The 17,051-nt window shown below is 54.4% G+C and overlaps 2 protein-coding genes across 2 annotated transcripts; one reads left to right on the top strand and one right to left on the bottom strand.

The window, feature by feature from the left end:
• Positions 1-1,621: 1,621 nt before the first annotated feature.
• LSS (lanosterol synthase) lies at positions 1,622-10,286 on the bottom strand. Its single transcript, XM_041397086.1, has 22 exons — positions 10,248-10,286; positions 9,926-10,103; positions 9,714-9,852; positions 9,528-9,636; positions 9,000-9,121; positions 8,588-8,684; positions 7,703-7,838; positions 7,334-7,442; positions 6,931-7,049; positions 6,439-6,536; positions 6,303-6,330; positions 5,680-5,736; positions 5,430-5,501; positions 4,692-4,742; positions 4,389-4,538; positions 3,951-4,047; positions 3,657-3,762; positions 3,366-3,431; positions 2,879-2,959; positions 2,420-2,590; positions 2,039-2,117; positions 1,622-1,952 (listed from the first exon to the last, which is right to left on the bottom strand). Exons 1-22 carry the CDS (start codon positions 10,262-10,264, stop codon positions 1,761-1,763), a joined length of 2,274 nt encoding a protein of 757 aa, XP_041253020.1. The 5' UTR covers positions 10,265-10,286; the 3' UTR covers positions 1,622-1,760.
• Positions 10,287-13,580: 3,294 nt separating this feature from the next.
• S100B (S100 calcium binding protein B) lies at positions 13,581-16,189 on the top strand. Its single transcript, XM_041397089.1, has 3 exons — positions 13,581-13,734; positions 14,639-14,791; positions 15,255-16,189. The coding sequence occupies exons 2-3, from the start codon at positions 14,654-14,656 to the stop codon at positions 15,393-15,395; spliced, it is 279 nt and encodes a 92-aa protein (XP_041253023.1). The 5' UTR covers positions 13,581-13,734; positions 14,639-14,653; the 3' UTR covers positions 15,396-16,189.
• The last annotated feature ends 862 nt before the right edge of the window (positions 16,190-17,051 follow it).

Genomic DNA, 17,051 nt, shown 5'->3' with positions numbered 1-17,051 from the left:
CTCTGCCTGTCTGGCAGTCAGCAGGGATCTCTTTTTATGTATGTAAAAAACAGTCTGTATTTGTATCTCTCTTTTCATGTGCTGCAACTCCTGAGAAACAGATTTCCTCCAAAACAGAAAAATAATCTCAGAAAGTTTTCTTGGAGGAGTCTGGGCTTGCCATGTACGATGTCAGGTCCCAAAACCATAGATCAAAAGACACCAGATGCCTGGGATGAATCTTGAATAGATTACAGAGCTGAGAGTTTCTCCAAAGGAGAAAAATCACCTCAGGTAACATCCTGGAAGTAGTCTAGGACTGACACCTGGGATCTCTGAAATCAGAGATTAAAACCTTCTAGAAGATCCCTGGGAAGAGTGTCAGAGGACTCCTGGAAGAAGCAGTTTCTATCAAACAATTATTGTACTGAATATATCCTGTATCTACTGAATATATCCTGTATCTACTTGATCTCTTCTGCATGTGCTTAATCCAAAATTACAGCCTGGAGCAGATTTTAACAAAATCCACACAGCCACGTCCTCTCAAGACACATCACCGCACAACACTTGAATAATTCAGTTTCAGCAAGAAGAAATTTAAATGCAGAGTAGTATCACAGACAGGTGTAAAGATGTCCATAATTTGGAAAAGGCAAACAGGGCTGACTTGAGACAGCCTAAGCTGAATATTCTTAAATAAATAAGTTTTTTGTCTTGCTTATCCGCATAAGCGTAAGCAGCAAGATGAAGGAAGTGATGATTCCCCTTCCGTGAGCTGCTTCCTTGATTACATTTTTCTGTGGCTAAATGCATTAGAGGAGGCACAGGCTCCCAGCTTGGTTTGGTGGATATGGTGCTCACACGTCTGGGGACAGGCGACCCAAGCCACGTGACATGAGGCTGCTGTGCCAGCTCCCCTCTGTCTGGGACACACACTAGCAGACAGAAAGGAAAACACAGTGAAGTTCCTCTTGCATCACCTTTAGCAGTTTATTATCCCATCTGACTTCCAGCTCTGACAATGACCTGTGAATGCCCCATGACACCATGGTCTGAGTTGGGGGAAGCATGGAGCCCTGGGGCTCAGGCTGTGCCATGATGCCAACCACCTCACAGCTTTCTGCTTCAGCTGCCCCTTTTCCAAGGGCTGGTGGTGACTTCACTTGTGGAAGCTAGATGCCACCAGCTGGGGGACAGAAGAATAAGAGAATTAAGCAAAGCACTCCTTTTCTCACACATCTGGGGGAAGACAGGTGTCCCTCCCCTCCCAGCACAGGCTCCAGAGTAGAGCGAGTAACTCAAAGGCCATCACTGGCACCCACAGTACAGAGGTCAGCTCAGCAGGGATTATACAGTGCCCCCCAACCCCCAATGGTGGGCACAGGGGAGACCCAAATCCCACACTCTTGGTATAGACAGCCAGCCTGTGACAATAAATGCAGCCTTGCAACTCAGGATGAGAGTCTGTCCAAATGTGGAATACAACACAGCTCGGCAGCTTCATCTGATCTTCAAAATGGTCTGAAAAGGCACTTCACTCTCCATCTGGGGATGGAGAACATACCTGGAAAAATCCTTAGAAAAGGAATGTTTATAAGAGGTTCAACAGCAAGCAGAGGCTCTGCAGCACCGGCACAGCACCCTTCCCTGGCAGAGGCAGCAGTCCACATGCTAAGGTCAGCATGGAGATGTCCCATGCAACACACACCGCCACGGCCCCACGCAGACACCAGGATCCAAGACAAGTCCAGGGCCATGGCATCCCTGGCATCCCATGTTCAAGCAGACAGGGCTCCCTGCTCCTCCTGCCCTGCCCCAGCTGAGGATCTGGCTCTGGCTGGCAGCTGCCCAGCCAGAGGGCTGTTGGGATACAGCCGGCAGAACCGCCCCAGCGTCCAGATGGGGAAGATGTTGCGGTACGCGGTGTAACTGATGGCACACGACTTGTTGAACACCCCGGCAATGTTCTCCTGGGAGACAAGCAGAGAGCAGAATGGTATGAGTGACAGGGCACTGCTGCATGTTCAGGAACATCTTGGAAAGACTAAAGATGTACCTGAGGCCAGTCCCCGTTGGGCAGCTGCTTGTCCATCAACACTTTAATGCCCCTTTCCAGCACACTGATGTCGGGGTACCTACAAAGCACAAGTGAAATATAAGCATCTTTATGCAAACCATCTGCAAACCCTCAACCATGTGTCTGGGGAGCTCAACCACCTCCAGGCTGCCCCAAGCTTGCCCCAGGCATGCTGAGTGCTTTGGGAAGGGCTCCCCATAACCTCAAGACATTAGATATGATGAATATGGCACCATTGTCCCAGCCTGGAGGCCTGCAGTCATGATCAAAAGCTTTGCTTTACACTGGGTCACAACAGCAGGGCCAAGGCCACCCAACCCAGCTTGATCTCTTCTCCCTGAGCACTGGGGCTACTCTTACCTGACAGCCATGAGCCCCAGCAGGGCCCAGCAGGTGTTGTGGATCTGTGACTCAGCACTCTGCACGTATGTGCGCTGCTCGCAGGACTCGAAATCCTCTCCCCACCCGCCATCTGCCATCTGCTTGGAGATGAGGAACTGGCAGGCCTGGGCCACCTCTTGGCAGACAGTCCTGCAGGGATGGGGGCCAGAATCAAGACAGGACTGGGGACAGAGAGTGTTTGGATGCCCACAGTTCTCAGCTGCAAAGAGAAGCAGTGCCCACGGCTGAGACTGCCCTGAGAGTTTGAGGGTGAGGCAGCAAGTGCCCTGGCCATACTGCACGCACAGGATTTGGGAGGAGCAGTCCCTGAGGCAGGAGAGTCCATGCACAGCCAGGGATCTATCCAGCCCCACCACAGAGTCCTGCCCTGGCACAGGAGGTAGGTAGGGGCAGGGCACCCAGACATCCCCTTCTCACCCATTGTGGTATGTGTGCTGCATGCTGGCAAATGCCTCCAGACCAAACCAGGTGCCGTAGGTGAAACAAACTCCCCAGCTCCTAGGAAGAAGGGGAAAGCAGCACTGTCAGGGGTGCAAGGCCCCAGGGAGGGGCAGGCTGCAACACAGCTGTGTTCACAGAAAGGCAGAGCCAGGCACAAAGCTGCAGCCTGCCTTCCCCTATGACCCAGCCATGCCCAGTCCCACCAGCACCTGCTCCCAGCCAACTCAAGTGTCAGCAGAACTGGGACCACAGGAGCTGGAGCCACCCCAAACTTCTCTGCAACACACAAGGTACCTGTTCTACCTGGGCTGGAGGGAGAGTAATTGAGAGCAAAGCACAACAGCTAGAGGAGGATCAGCCCTTCCTTTCCCTCCCACAGATCCTGCCAGCCAGGAACTGCCATGATGATCCCTCTCACACTGGGGCAGCCAGAAGAAAACAGGGTGCTGGGAACACCACCTACCCTTCCCAGGACCCATCTGCTCGCTGCTTCTTGCGACAGAAATCCAGGCCCTTCTGCAGCGTCTCCCTGGACAGGAAAGAAGGTGTCCATTTCAGAAGCAGCTCAAACTCAGTGTTTGCTTCACTGGGGGCTCCATCAGCCCCTCTGAGGCTTTGATGGGTCCCATTATTGGAGCGCACAAGAGACAAGAGCATGCAGACAGGCAGCTACATTGTTCAGGTGACCATGGCAGGCAGCTTGGGACAGTGAGCCTGTCTTCTCCCCAGCCCAGCTCTCATCTCAGTGCCTCACCTGATCTCCAGGGCTCGGTGCTCAGGGAACTGGCTCTGGAAGTGTCTCAGTGCCTGCATGACAGCTGATGTGCATTCCACGTATGTGTAGTCAATCATGATGTCACCTGCCAGCAGGCAATGGGTATCAGTGCCACAGCCCCTGTGTGGGCAAGCCTCCAGGCCAGTCCCTGCCAGCCTGTCCCAGACCCAGGGCACACTGATCCCCTGTCAGGCACCCACTGGGCATGCTGAGCCCAGGCCCCTTTGTCCCTTCACAGTGGGCAGGACAACCAAGCCCCAGAGCTCCCCTTACCAAACACCTCCGAGGGGTTCAGCAGCTCCAGTAAGTGGCCTCCTCGCTTGGTTTCGTAAGTGGCAAAGCCTCCATCCGGGTTCCTCATGCTCAGCAACTGCCCAGACAAGCAGAGAGGGGGTGGTACAACCTCATGGGCAGTACTACTCCAGTCTGGCCCTAAGCCAGCTGTGAGGATAAAGTCAGACCTACAGACCTACAGACCAGGGGCTGGCAGAAAACCCAGGTTCCAAACCAGCGTGACAAAGCAAGCCCAATCTGGGCCATCACACGACATTACGTCACATAGGCAGCTCTGAATCACAACAGAGTGTTGCCACACCAGGCCTCACACTAGCTCAGATCTAACCAGATCTAATACCAGATCTAACAATTCCTTGGGCCTTGGCATCTCTTAGAGTCCTGCATGCTTCTTGGCCTAATTTTTGCAGCTCTTACCACATTCACAGCATCAAAGAGGCGCTCAGCAGGCACAAGCTTGGCTATGAAGGGACACTTCTCCTGCAGCAGCATAACTGCCTTCAGCCCCTCTGCTGTGCAGTCTGCCACGATCCAGCCGCAGTCCCGCGTGCTGAAGGGGAAGCCACCCTGGAAAAGGATCAGGTGGGCTTAGGGAGCAGGATCACTTTCCCTCACCCACTCTATTCTTGGAAGAGAGCAGGTGCTGACCAATTCCTATTTCCTCTGCCCAAATCCCTCCCCAGTTATGTGTCCTTGACAGACCAGTGCCAGCCATCATACCTTGTTCATATGGCGGTAATATTTCTGGTAGTCAGGTGGGTTCTCTGGGATCTGCAGGAGACAAGAAACAAGTGAGGGCAGCCTGGAGGTGCCTGGCTGCAGGACCATGGGCTGAAACCATTGCAGGTGGTTTTTCCATGTGGAAGCGGGCAGTACCTGCCTTCCGCTGAGGGAAGTAGACAGGAAAGAGGTCAGCTCTGGAGCAGGGAGAAATCACCTTTTGGCCTGATTTCAGCAAGTGTTGCTCCCTTTGGGAGCTTGCCTGCCAGAGAACCATCTGCTTTCAATGCAGCAGCACCACAAACAAGACCTGTGACTGCCTACACATCAAGCTGCTGGTGACAATGACCCTCACCTTGAGCCACTGCTGGCCTGGCCAGCAGAAGCTGAGCTCATATAATCACTATCCAATGATCCTGGGTTTCCCAGAAGGGTGCCTCAAATGTGTCGGCACCAGACAAGATGAAGAGCAAATAAGCCTAAGCTTTCGGTTTTCCAGCTCCTCTGAGCTCAGGCAGACAACCCAAGCATCCCTGGGCCTTGCTAAGGTCCTCTCCAAGCTTCAAAGATGATTCCCTGAAAACAGGGAGTAGAAAACAGGAGTCTGGGCCTGGGACTTTGTTAGTCAGCCCTTCAGAAGCTCTCTTCAGAAGGCAACAGATGCATCCAACAGGGTTCTGAGCAACAGCCAAGCCTGCACAGCCAGTGTGTGAGACACCACTGACCAGCTCTGCTCACCTGGGAGAACTGGAGGAACCCATGGGCGTTCTGGAGGCAGGAGGTGAATTCGGGCATCTCCTGGGCTTCTGCCTGGAAACAGATGCACAGTAAGCAGTCAGCAAGGGGCTGTGGCCACATGTTTTCCCAGCTCAGTCACAGGACACCAGGCCAGAACAGAGCTCCAAGGGGGTGCACAGCAGGAGCTCTGTTACCTGGGGACTCACGAGCAGAGACCATTTTCCCAAGGCAGCATTGAAGGGTGCATTACCTCCAGGAAGGCTTGGACGGCAAAAGCAGTGTCCCAGAGCTGGGATCCATTTGTGCCCTGGAAGAGAGAAAACAGATAGTGAGAGGCAGGTGCTAGCAGCAGCCTGACCCAGCTGTGGGGACTGTGGGACAGCACGTCCCTCCTGCATTACCCCCAACAGCTCCTTCCTATGTCATCCTGCATCAGGGCTGACGGGCTGGCACAGAGAGGACAGATGCAGCAGGTCAAGGGACAGCAAGGGAGCACAAAAGAAGACAGCTGCTTCAGTCTGCTCTGTGCACAGCCAAGGCAGGAGAGGTGGCTAACATTAAGGAACAGCAGGACACAATGGCTCTGAGAGAAGCAGAGCTCAGCCCACACTGAGAATCAGGGACCTGGCTTTCTCCTGCCCTTCTCCCAGGACTCATGAGGATGGATTGAATGCCACAGGGAGGCAAACTAGCAGGACAGACAGTACTCCCTCCTGGCACAGCTGGGGGAAGTGGCAGTGAGACGCCACCAGGCACCAGAGGTGAGATGCCAGGAGCTCAGGCCTGGGATGAACACGCTATCCCATTACTCCACGGGCTGCCCCAGCACACCAGGGTCCCTTCAGTCACAGCTGAACTCCTACAGCACTTCACCTGCATCTTCATGCCGTCGAGGCCCAGCCTGTGGGAGGAGAGAGCACAGTGCTGCAGCACAGGCACAGTGGGAGCACCAGGAGGCAAGTTAGGAGTCGTGGTGTGCTGTGCCAGATGGGACACACTCAGCCCTTACCAGAGATAGTCAGGGATCCTGGAAACATGCTCCTGAAAAGCTGGGGACTCCTTCCCTTCCACGAACCAGCGAACCAGCATGTTGATTGTCTTGGAGATCTGCCAAGAGGAGCATTGTCACTGCTCTGGCTAGAGCTTCTTCCAGCCCCAAAAACATTCATCCCCCCCACTCAACACAAAGCCATCCAGAGGTTGTCTCGGCCTTGATCCCAATGTGACTCAGCATAGCTGAGTCAGCAGGGCAGGTGCCATGAGATTACTCCAGAGCTTCCTCTGAGATCATCTCGCTGGATCTCAAGGAGAGATACTCCTCACCAGGGCCACAGTTGTCCCCATGCCCTCTGCATCTCCTGTGCCCTGTTAGCCTTAAGCTCTTGAGCATCAGGAGCAGGAAGAGTTGAGCAAGATCTGGTGATTACACGCCACACTTGCACAAGCTGGTCCTTAGAGAACAAAGGGTGAGACACCAAAGGATTAACAGCAGGTGTCCTACCGGCCCGATGCTGATGCACTTGGTGAACCTGTCATCAGCCTTGATGTGGTCGTACAGCTCTGTGACAGCTCGCTGCCGCAGGTGAGTGCTGTGGTGAGCTTCATACATGTTCATGATGGCTACAGGAGAAGAAAGGGACATGCAATGAAAAAAACCCACCCTGTGCAGCCAGATTCACTTGCTGCGGCAGGCTGCACCCCGCAACAAGCATCAGGACAGAGCAAAGCTCTGCCCCGGAGTGGCCACGAGGCCCTGCTGCTCTCAGGGAGGGAGAACCCATGGATCACACAATTCCAGTCTCTATCCCAGCTGCAGGGCATACACCAGCAGAAGGGCGTAGACCCTGAAGAGCTCTGAGGGTACAAGGCAGCCTCAGTGTTCCTCGCAGCAGCTCGGCACTCACCGTAGGCAGCAGCCAGCAGCCAGCTGTGTGGGGTGTACACGTCACAGGCAGCCACGTTGTTCCTCTGTGCTGGCCAGTCTATGCTGGCGTAGTCTTGCACGTACAGCTCCTGGCACGAGAGAGCAAAGGGCAGCCTGGCCAGCCAGGAGCAGCTCCCGGGGCAGCTACTGCTGGGAGCTGGCTCAGAGACCGTGCAGGTTATGAGAGCTGCCACTGGGCAAGCCAGAGGCTGGCTCACAAGAGCATGGCCAGCACCGCCGTGCAGGTTATGAGAGCTGCCACTGGGCAAGCTCACAAGAGCATGGCCAGCACCAGCAGGTGGTCACAGAGCCACGTATCCTTGTCCAGCGGGATCAGCTCCCTCCTTACCTGCCGCAAGCTCCGTATGAGCTCGTCCTCCTCTGCTGCCAAACGCTTAGCATAGCAGTAGCTCATGGGAAGGTAAACCTGGCGGCAGTGACACCAGAGCCGTGACGGATGCGCTGGAAACCATGTGGGAAGCAGCCTGATTGCAACAGAGAAAGTGCTGCTGTGAGGAACAAGGAAGACCAAGGGCCACTGGAGAGGTGTTGTGTGGAATGCCCAGAGCAGGGCTGGCCTTTCCTTGTCCCCTGCACTAGGGGATATACACACGGCCTGGCCCTGCTCAGATTCCCCCTCCCACAGGGATACTCCCTCCTGACACCACTCCAGCCCAGCCAACACATGGAAGAGAGGACCTCAAGCTCAAAGAGGAAGGAGAGAAGCTAGTTCAGTCACATGGGACGTTGAAGGCAGAGGCCTGGACTGACAGTTAATGGCATTTGCTGACAAAGCACCAGCAGCCCTTGGTTTTCCTCCAGGGATAATGTCAGACATTTTCCCTCTTTGACACCCAGCAATCCTCTGAGTATTCAGAGAGGGTACAAGCAAGGCTTTAGGGACTGCAGCATCACATGTGGCTGTCCCTTCCTGCTAGGGTGCAGTTCTGGCTGCTGGAAGATACTGGTGGCAGGCAGGGAGCACATGAAAGTATTAGGGACCCTGTGGGAAAGGCTAACAGGGCTGTACTCTGGCATCTCCCTTGGATGCAGTGCTCAGTGCTATCCACCTGACTGGCTGGCCTGCTGCTGGCTCCCAGCTGACAAGCAGCTTGAGCCCCTCCAGTTCCTGGCTGTAGCTGGAGTTATCCCACAATTACCAGCGCCTGGGACAGCTCTGGGTGGTGGCAGGACTGACACTAGCTCTTCTCTCCACAGTGAGGGGGACACATACCACATCTCTGGGAGAAGCGTGTTCATTCCCTCCCAGCTGTAAACGTTCAAGACAGCCAGCCAAAACTTGCCCCAGGAAGGGATTCCCACAGCACCTCCTGCACAGAACAGTATCAACTTTCAGGGTTAACACAGCCATCATGCCAGCTCCCAACTTTCTTCCCCATCACAGGGCCCACTTCTCCCCATGTTTGGGAGCACACTACTCAGGCTGAGATACATGTCCCAAAACAGGGCAAGCAGGCAATGGCACAAAAATGCAACACAACTTCCCATCATGAATTGAAAATGCAGTTACCATGAAAGGCAAGTAAGAGCAACAGTTCTTCCACTACCTGGCAGCCCCCAGTGTTCCCTGCAGCCCTCAGGTCTGGCCAGACCTCTCTCACCAGTGCACCAGCCCCATGGCTGACCTTTGCTGTGCAGGTTGACACGGGCCCGCACAACGTCAGGGTCATCTGGCCCAAGCCCCAGGATCCTCAAGGCTACGTAGTTGAGGGCTGTGCCAAACACTGTTGATTTATCTTCCACATGTCTGTCAGGAGCATATACAGAAACACCACATCCATTAGTCAGCTGTTGCCATTAGCCAGACATAAACCACTGCACAAGGCTGTTTTTATTAGGGAGGGTGAAGTGGGATGCCAGGGGTGACTTGGGAAAAGAGGGACTTGACTAATACAGGAATAAACATTGCTCTGCACCACCCTGTTGCACATGATGCTTTGGAATATGGTGCCCCAGGGGAGATGCGGCCAGATTTGATGCTACGGCCACCTCTGTGACAAACAGCATACACAGAGTGCTGCACAAGCAAGTCCAACCACCCGCAGCTATCACACGTGCCAAGTCCCCTCTCTGAGCCTGGGCAGATCTGACAGCAGCTCTAAATCCTGCACCTTGGAGCTGCCATCACCCAAAGAAGCATCTTTGGTACTCACAAGCCCCAGCCTCCATCCGGGAGCTGCACAGAGCGCAGGTAGCGCACCATCTCCTTCCGGAACCCCTCGGGCAGCTGGATTTTGGCCGTGTGGCAGGTGATGAGCAGACCTGGAAGACCAGACAGGCCGGCACTGTAGAGAGCCGACCCCCAGGGCATTCACCCCCGGGCAGGTGCCCAGGCCTACCTGGCAGCAGGAACAGCGGTCCGCCGTAATCGCCCGCCCAGTGCCCATCCTCGGCCTGCAGCGCTGCGTAGAACCGCATCCCGTTGCGGGCCGCCTCCCGGGCCGAGCCGGCCGCCGGCAGCGTCTGCAGCATCGCGCCCTGTGGGGAGACAGGGTACCTCAGCGGTGCGCCCCGGGCACGGCCCCGCCGCCCCGGCCCGGGCCCCCCGCACCGTGTCCAGCCCGAGGCTGTGCTGCTCCAGCGCTGTCTGCGCTCGCCGCTCCCCGACATCGCCTTCGCCATCGCCCAGGTAGCGCCAGAGCTGCCGCCCACCCTCGCAGCGCAGCCGCCAGGCCGGCAGCTCCGTGGCCGCCGCCGAGGGCCAAGGGCCGCCACGCCGCCGAACCGCCCTGCCGGACACGGGCACCATGAACCGCGGCCGCCGGGACCCCGCCGCTCGCCGCCACCGCCACCGCTCCCGACCCCATCGCCGGGATCCATTCACTGCCCCCCGCCAGCGCCGCTCCCGCTCTCATCCCACCGCCGGGACTCACACGGCGTCCGCCGCCATCGCCGCTCCCGATCCCCGCGCCGGGGCCGCGCCGGCTGGTCCCACATCGCCTCACGGGCGGCAGCCAATGGCGCTCCCCGGCCCGCCCCATCTCCTCCCATCCCCGGCCCGCCCCATCTCCTCCCGTCCCCTCCTGCCATGGAACAGTGCTCGGCAAATTGCGGGGGCTCGACTCCTCCGCCGCACATGTCTGCCCCGGCACAGGAGTGCCATCCCCCTCACAGACCCCGACAGCCGAGCCGTCCCTTTGGGTGACAGCGCCAGCCTCTGGAACGACTGTCCCCACCTCCGTGCACTCCCAAAGACCAGGCGGTTTCCATCGTTAATAGCAATACCAAAACAACGGCGGCCCAGCCCGGTGCCCAGCCCATGTGGCCACGAGGGAGCGGGCAGGTGTGTCTGGGTGCAGGGCCAGCCATGGGCACAGCCCACCCTGACCCTCAGCGTGTGCCCTCGCCCCCGTGCTTCCCCGCTGCTCTGCTGGCACCACCCTTGACTCACCGTCCTCAGCTCTGCTTTCCCAGTGTCAGGACTCCTTCAACACCGGGCCCTGCCCGGTGAGGAGGGCTGTGGCCGGCGGGGCTGACGCCCATAAAACACCGTGTTGTGCTCTCCAGGTGAGTCAGGTATCCTCACTGTGAACCCTGCCCTGGTCCCTCCAGCACGGTTCAGGGGGTGGCACCTTCGTGCAGGTAATGCCATGGGACAGCAGTCCATGAGGAGATGGCAGAGCTCCTCCTGTCCAGTCCCAGTGACGTGTCCCCATCTCTCTCCTAACACCCACCTGCATGAGAAATTTTTAATAATTGCCAAATTCCTGTTACTTAGGCATTGCTTTTCATCCATGTTTTTCGGTGTCTGAACCTCAGCTGGATTCAGCCAGGAACTAGTCACCTCTGGCTGCTGTGTTTGTAGGTGCCAGGGAACCTGCTCCCTGCAAAGCTGCGGTGTGTGCTGGCACTGCGAGCGCAGCCCTGCACACGCAGAGGTTCTTCATCCTCCCACCCAAATTCCTCTGCTTTCATTACTTTTTTTTGTCCCAGTTCAATGACCGCTGGCGTTTGTCTCATGGTCTGGCAGAGCCTGGCGCCACACACACCCGAGAGACAAAGAAATAGGCTGTCTTTTCTCCTGGAATGAGGAGCCCACATTGTCAGGGAGACAGGCAGAGGGCTCAAGTGTTTTGCTCAGCCTTGGGCACTGAAAAAACCTCTTGCTTCTTTAAACATATCAGCCCAAAGCTCTGGCAAGGAAGCTCTGACCCTGAGGAAAGGAGCCCCAAGGCTGCACGCTCCTGTTCGAAGATCAGAACATGAATTTTAAAATAACAGAAGCAGCTCTTTGGACAGCACTGAGAGCACAGCTCACAGCCCCACACCCATATCCAGACTCCTGGACTGTCACAGGCTGGGTTAGGGATGATCCAGGCCAGGGAAGCAGTCTTTGCAAAGGATATGAGCCTGGACAAGGATCAGGAAAGTCTCTTGGAGCTGCTCATTAGCAGATGCAGAAGAGGGTCAAGGTTTCTGGTGCTCACATCTGATCCTGCTGCTCCTTCCCATCCTATCAGGACATCATTCCAGATCATCACCTGTAAAATACAGAAGTCAGAACGATTTGGGGTGACATGGACAGCAAGAATCACCAGGAAAGAGAATATTAAGACTCTTCAAGTTTTGATCTGTCAAGTACTACTTTTTCTGTTCCATTTTAAGGAAAGGTCACTTTCCAGAATGACATCAGAATATGGTTTAAGGAGATGAGCTAGGACCTTGTCTCTGACTAGAAAATGTTTGCTTTAATGCATTTCTTGGCTGAGGATTGAGCTAGAAATCTACCAGATCAAATTGCTATCAACAGAAAAATGCTGTCTCCTTTCTGCTGACAGAGAGCCCCATTTATAGCCAGCTCTTACAGGAATGCAAGTACTCTTGGAAAAAATCAAATAGTGCAAAATTGCTGACAAACTACCTCCACACTAGAAACACCACTACCTAAAAGCATCCCTGCTGTCCCTGCTAGTCCCACCAGAGCACAGATAACTGCTGTAGTTTGCAATGCCCTAAATGCAAGAATTTCAGTGGTCAGGTAAGCATTTAGAGTCAACATACTCAACCCTAATGCCGGGGAAATTATTTTTCCCCAAACCAGTGTTTGAGCCTGTTACAAAAACTTTCCTGGGCTGATGTAAGGAAATTATCAATGTAGATGGGGGTTTTTTACACCAGTATGTGAAAAAGTTTTTTAAGTAACATGGTTGGTGTTGTATCAGTAAATTTGGGAACACAGGAGCTGCTGTTTCTGTCCAGCAACAGGGTTTAGATAAAAGTCCACTTAATGCTAGTTCTCTGTGGCCACTAGGGCTGGCAGGGGACATGTGAACAAGTTTTGTATCAAGACCCCATTTAAAGTTAAATAAAGAATTAAGTTTGAGATAACTTTTCAAAGTTTCTAAAAAGAAAAAAAATTCTAGTGTGAATCAGCATTCAAACAATAACTCATTTTTTTTTCTGAGTTTTGCATGTTGATTTACACTTCCCTTCTCAGAATTGGTTCAAAATATTTGCAGTTTCACTTGTCTCTGGTGTTAGGTGAATATTTCTTGAACATTTCAACATTTCTTGAACAATACACACAGAAAAGTACAAGTCTTATGCTCACACTGACTGCAAAAGATATTTTCATTGATGCTTTCACTCCCATGGTATAAATGGTTTTGCACAAGCAGCAATGGTTTCAGTTTGATAAAGCATTTTGTTGTTGGTATGTTTGGTGAAGCTGAGTGAATTGAAATAAGGTTATTTTCCCTGTCTGGCCTGACTCTACAATCTTAAAACAGTAGAAAGCAGAAAAAGTATGTTCAATATTAATAGTGTGCAGTAAACATAGTGAAAAGACCAGACGTACAAGGAATCGCTGTTTTTGCATACTCACTGTTCAGAGCAGAACAGCAGCTTTAAAGAAAGCATTCACATCTTTGAATTGCAAGCTTGATTCACAGAACATTCTGTGCATTGAAAGACCCATCTAATGAACAGAGCGTAGGCAGTCTATCTTTGAAAAATATGAACAAATGAATGGCACCATAATAGATTTTTTGTAACGTGTAACAACTGGGGATAATCTCCAAGTGCTTGTTTAAAAAAAAAAAAAATTAAGTGCAACACATTTTGAAACGGGATATATCCGTACGTACGTGCCACTTACAAAAACTGGCTGATTGTAGCGATGTCCCCTTAGAGAAAAGAAGTGAAGCAGGCGGTGTTCTGCCTCTCCCAAGGGCTCTTCGCAGCGGCCCCCCCGTGGGGCCGGTCCCCGGCAGCCGCTCTGCGGTGCGGGCACAGCGCCCGGCCGGACTGCCCGCCCCGGCCCCGGCTCCGCTGCCGCCCCGCAGGCATAAGAAGGCAGCGGGTCCCCGCGGTGCTGGCCGCGCCGCATCGCCGTGCCACAGCCCCGCCGGCAGCAGGCAGGTGAGAGGGGCCGGGGCATGCCGGGGCTGTCCCTGCCCGGGGGAGGTGGGTCTTGGCAGGGCAGAAGCACCGCTCCGCAGCACCTGTGCTCTGGAGCACTCCTCAGCCTTGCGGACGGGAAGCAGGCTGGGCTGAGCAGGAAAAGGGTGTTTTTGTTAGGAAGTCTCCTACCCTGTCTGGTAACAGTCTTTCCGTTCGGACCTGACTGCTGAGCTGGGGGGGCATCAGCTGTGGGATCACATTCAGTGCCTTGTGATGGAGAAACAGGAGCCAGGTCGCAGGGCAGGAGATATTTACAGATGGGATATGAACGAAACGAGTGCCAGGCAATAAAGTTTCTTTATTTTCCCAGCTTTTGGGTTGGCAGCTCTCCCTCTCAACCAAAGAGATCAGAGTCTCTTTGGTTTGTCCGTTTGTGAAGTCTGCAGGGAATGCTGCAACCCGAATTATTATCATATCCCAAGAGGGTCTCCAGACCAAGTATGGGAGAGGGAGGTTTGAGAGGTGTTCATTTTGACCTGCTGGCACTCATCAAAACTGGTTCCTGGCGGGTTCCCCTGACTGCTGGGCTGGAGACAGGTCTGCAGGCGGAGGCACAGCCGAGGGGACCTGTGACAGCAGGGAGAGCAAAACCTTTCTCAAGCTCCGGAGCTGACCCCATGCCTGCCCCTCTCCTCGTCTTGTGGCTCTGCTGTCTTCGAGAGCCCCTGGCAGCAGAGTTTTGGTTTCTTATGACCTTCCCCCGAAGCCAGGGCTGCTGCCAGTGCTTCCCAGCAGAATGCCTTGAAAGCGGTCCGTCCTTGATGATCCATGGGCGGAGCCCCGGGGTGGCCGTGCTTCCAAATCAATAGGAATTGCTGGAGCTTGCCCAGGCTGGCGCTCCCAGCGTCCCCTCTGACCTCAGGGCTGCGCCACGACCATGTCTGAGCTGGAGAAGGCCATGATCGCCATCATCGATGCCTTCCACCAGTACTCCGGGAAGGAGGGAGACAAGCACAAGCTGAAGAAATCGGAACTGAAGGAGCTCATCAACAACGAGCTGAGCCACTTCCTCGGGGTGAGTACTGCCCTCCCCGCAGCCCGGCTGGGCTCAGCACCAGCCAACAGCCCCTGCACTCCCCCAGCTCTGTCTCCCGCGGGAAGCCAGCACAGGTGAAGAGGTTTATATACACAGCAGGGCATTAAATCCTTTGCCCCAGCACTACAGAGCAGCAGGATGAGGGGAACAGCCCATGTGGCAGACTGGGGTGTGGGTTGGATACTAGGGAAATTACCTTCCCTGACACGGGGTGACAGCCTTGCCCCAAGGGGCTCAAGATGTCCCTTCCCAGCAGCACAGCTGTGGCTGCAATTCCCAGGGGCACAAAACAGTGCCCCACCAGACTGGGAACAGCCACAAGATATTTGGGATGTGTCTGAACAGATTCAGCCATGAGAGCACTTGGGAAACGGGGACATGTTACTGTCTGGGCCTCGCCGTGCTCCTCCCCAGCTTTGGCTGCCTGTTTCTATCCCTTCAGGAAATCAAAGACCAGGAGACTGTGGACAAAGTCATGGAGGCACTGGACTGCGATGGGGATGCAGAGTGCGACTTCCAGGAGTTTGTGGCCTTCATTGCAATGGTCACTGCTGCTTGCCACGAGTTCTTTGAGCATGAGTGAAGTGGTGAGAAGCAGGTGAGCCCCTTCTGCTCATGCTGGAGAGAGGCAAGGCAGCATTGCTCCTCCAGGAAAAGGACTGGCTGTGATTACAGACCCCTTAGAGTTCAGCTTGCGCTAGACTTAAGCAGCTTATTAAAAGTGCTGTGGCTTTGTGAACAAGCAACACTTGTGTGGCTCAGGAAAGGCTACTGGCTAGTGCCTATTGGGCTGGGTGCAGTGTCAGAGTGCCTTGCCTCAAGCTCCTTCCCTGCTGTTTTAAGTCAGGAATGTTCATGGGGCTAGAAGCAGCAGAATGCTGTGATCCAAGCTCACATGAAAAGGAAAAAAGGAAATTCAAGGGTTGAAGGAAGAGGTGATGCAGAGGGGCTGGTTTTGGAAACTTGCTGCTGAGCCCACTGGCCTGAAGGGGAAGGCTCCCAGTGATTCCTGTGGGCTCTAGGCATGGCATTAGAAACCAGCTCCTGTCCCATCACAGCTGCTCAGCAGAGCCCACCCATTTCTTGGTACATTGAGACACCCTTGGCTTGCAAGGCAAAGTGTAACAATCTAAAAGCATAACCATCTGATAGCTCAGGCTTTTCACTTGTTGAGCATTCCTGCTTTTAGCAGCCTGCAGAACTGGAAGCAACAGCTTATGAGGCTCCTGCACTGGGTCAGCTCCTGAGCCTGGGATATGCCTTGACCAGGTGTCCAGGCTCAGTCAGAAGGGAAGTGGGAGTTGCCCAGTGTGACCACAGACCAGGCACAGCCTCTTGAGTGTGTGGAAATGACAAGGAATAAAACGTTGGTTTGGCCTCTGGTGAAAAATGTGTCCTTTGTGCCAGGCTGCTCGCACTGAGAGAGAAAGGCTGGGGGATCAGGCCTGAAGCACTGCTACAGCTCATGCCCCTGGGGTTCTTGCTGGGCATCGACCCCTCTTCTCTTCCCTGGTGTCACTGTGACTGGCCAGACAACCCACGACTGTCACCAGCACCGAGTTCCAGCTGGCTGCCCACACTTCCAGGACAAAGGAACACAAGGGCCCTCTGCAGGATGTCACTGCTGCTATTGGGCTCATCCAGGGGCTTGCAGTGGTGAGCCCTTGCAAAGCCTCAGCGAAACCCAGGACAACCCCTCCAAGGCCTGTGCTTCTGCTTTTTCAGTGTGCACCTGCCCTCCAGCTCAGCAACACCTGGGAGTGGGGCCTTCCTGGCCTGCAGCCCCAACAGTGACAGATTCACAGCAAAGGTACTCTCAGATGGCACTGGCTTTACCTCATTCCACATATTATAATGATTTTATGCACAAAATTACTTATTTGGACAGGACCATCTTGCTGTTCTCACCAGCCTCCCCCAAGCTGTGCAAGGGGACACTCAGGCTGAGCCAGGCACACAAGGGACAGCATCTTGTACTCCACCTAGCACAAAAAGCTATTCTGCCATCCCAGGGTAGTGCCCATTCGAAGAGAAGCATCAAAGTTTAGCACCCAAGTTACTTCCACCACATTTTTAACATCCTCCTCAGGTCTTGGTTCAGCTGCTTTCAACACTGGCACAGACCTGGGGCTATGTGTGGGAACAGTGGGTGGGGACACTGTCTGTCTCCATGTCCCCAAGGTGAGGCAGGGTAGACAGGACTCTGGACCCTCTCTCAAGCCTGAACCTGAGTTCAGCA

This window comes from Onychostruthus taczanowskii, unplaced genomic scaffold, assembly GCF_017590055.1.
Source record: "Onychostruthus taczanowskii isolate IOZ18803 unplaced genomic scaffold, ASM1759005v1 scaffold135, whole genome shotgun sequence".
Lineage (NCBI taxonomy): Eukaryota > Metazoa > Chordata > Aves > Passeriformes > Passeridae > Onychostruthus > Onychostruthus taczanowskii.
The sequence above is the reverse complement of the archived record's forward strand: the minus strand, read 5'-3'. Positions and strand labels throughout refer to the sequence as shown.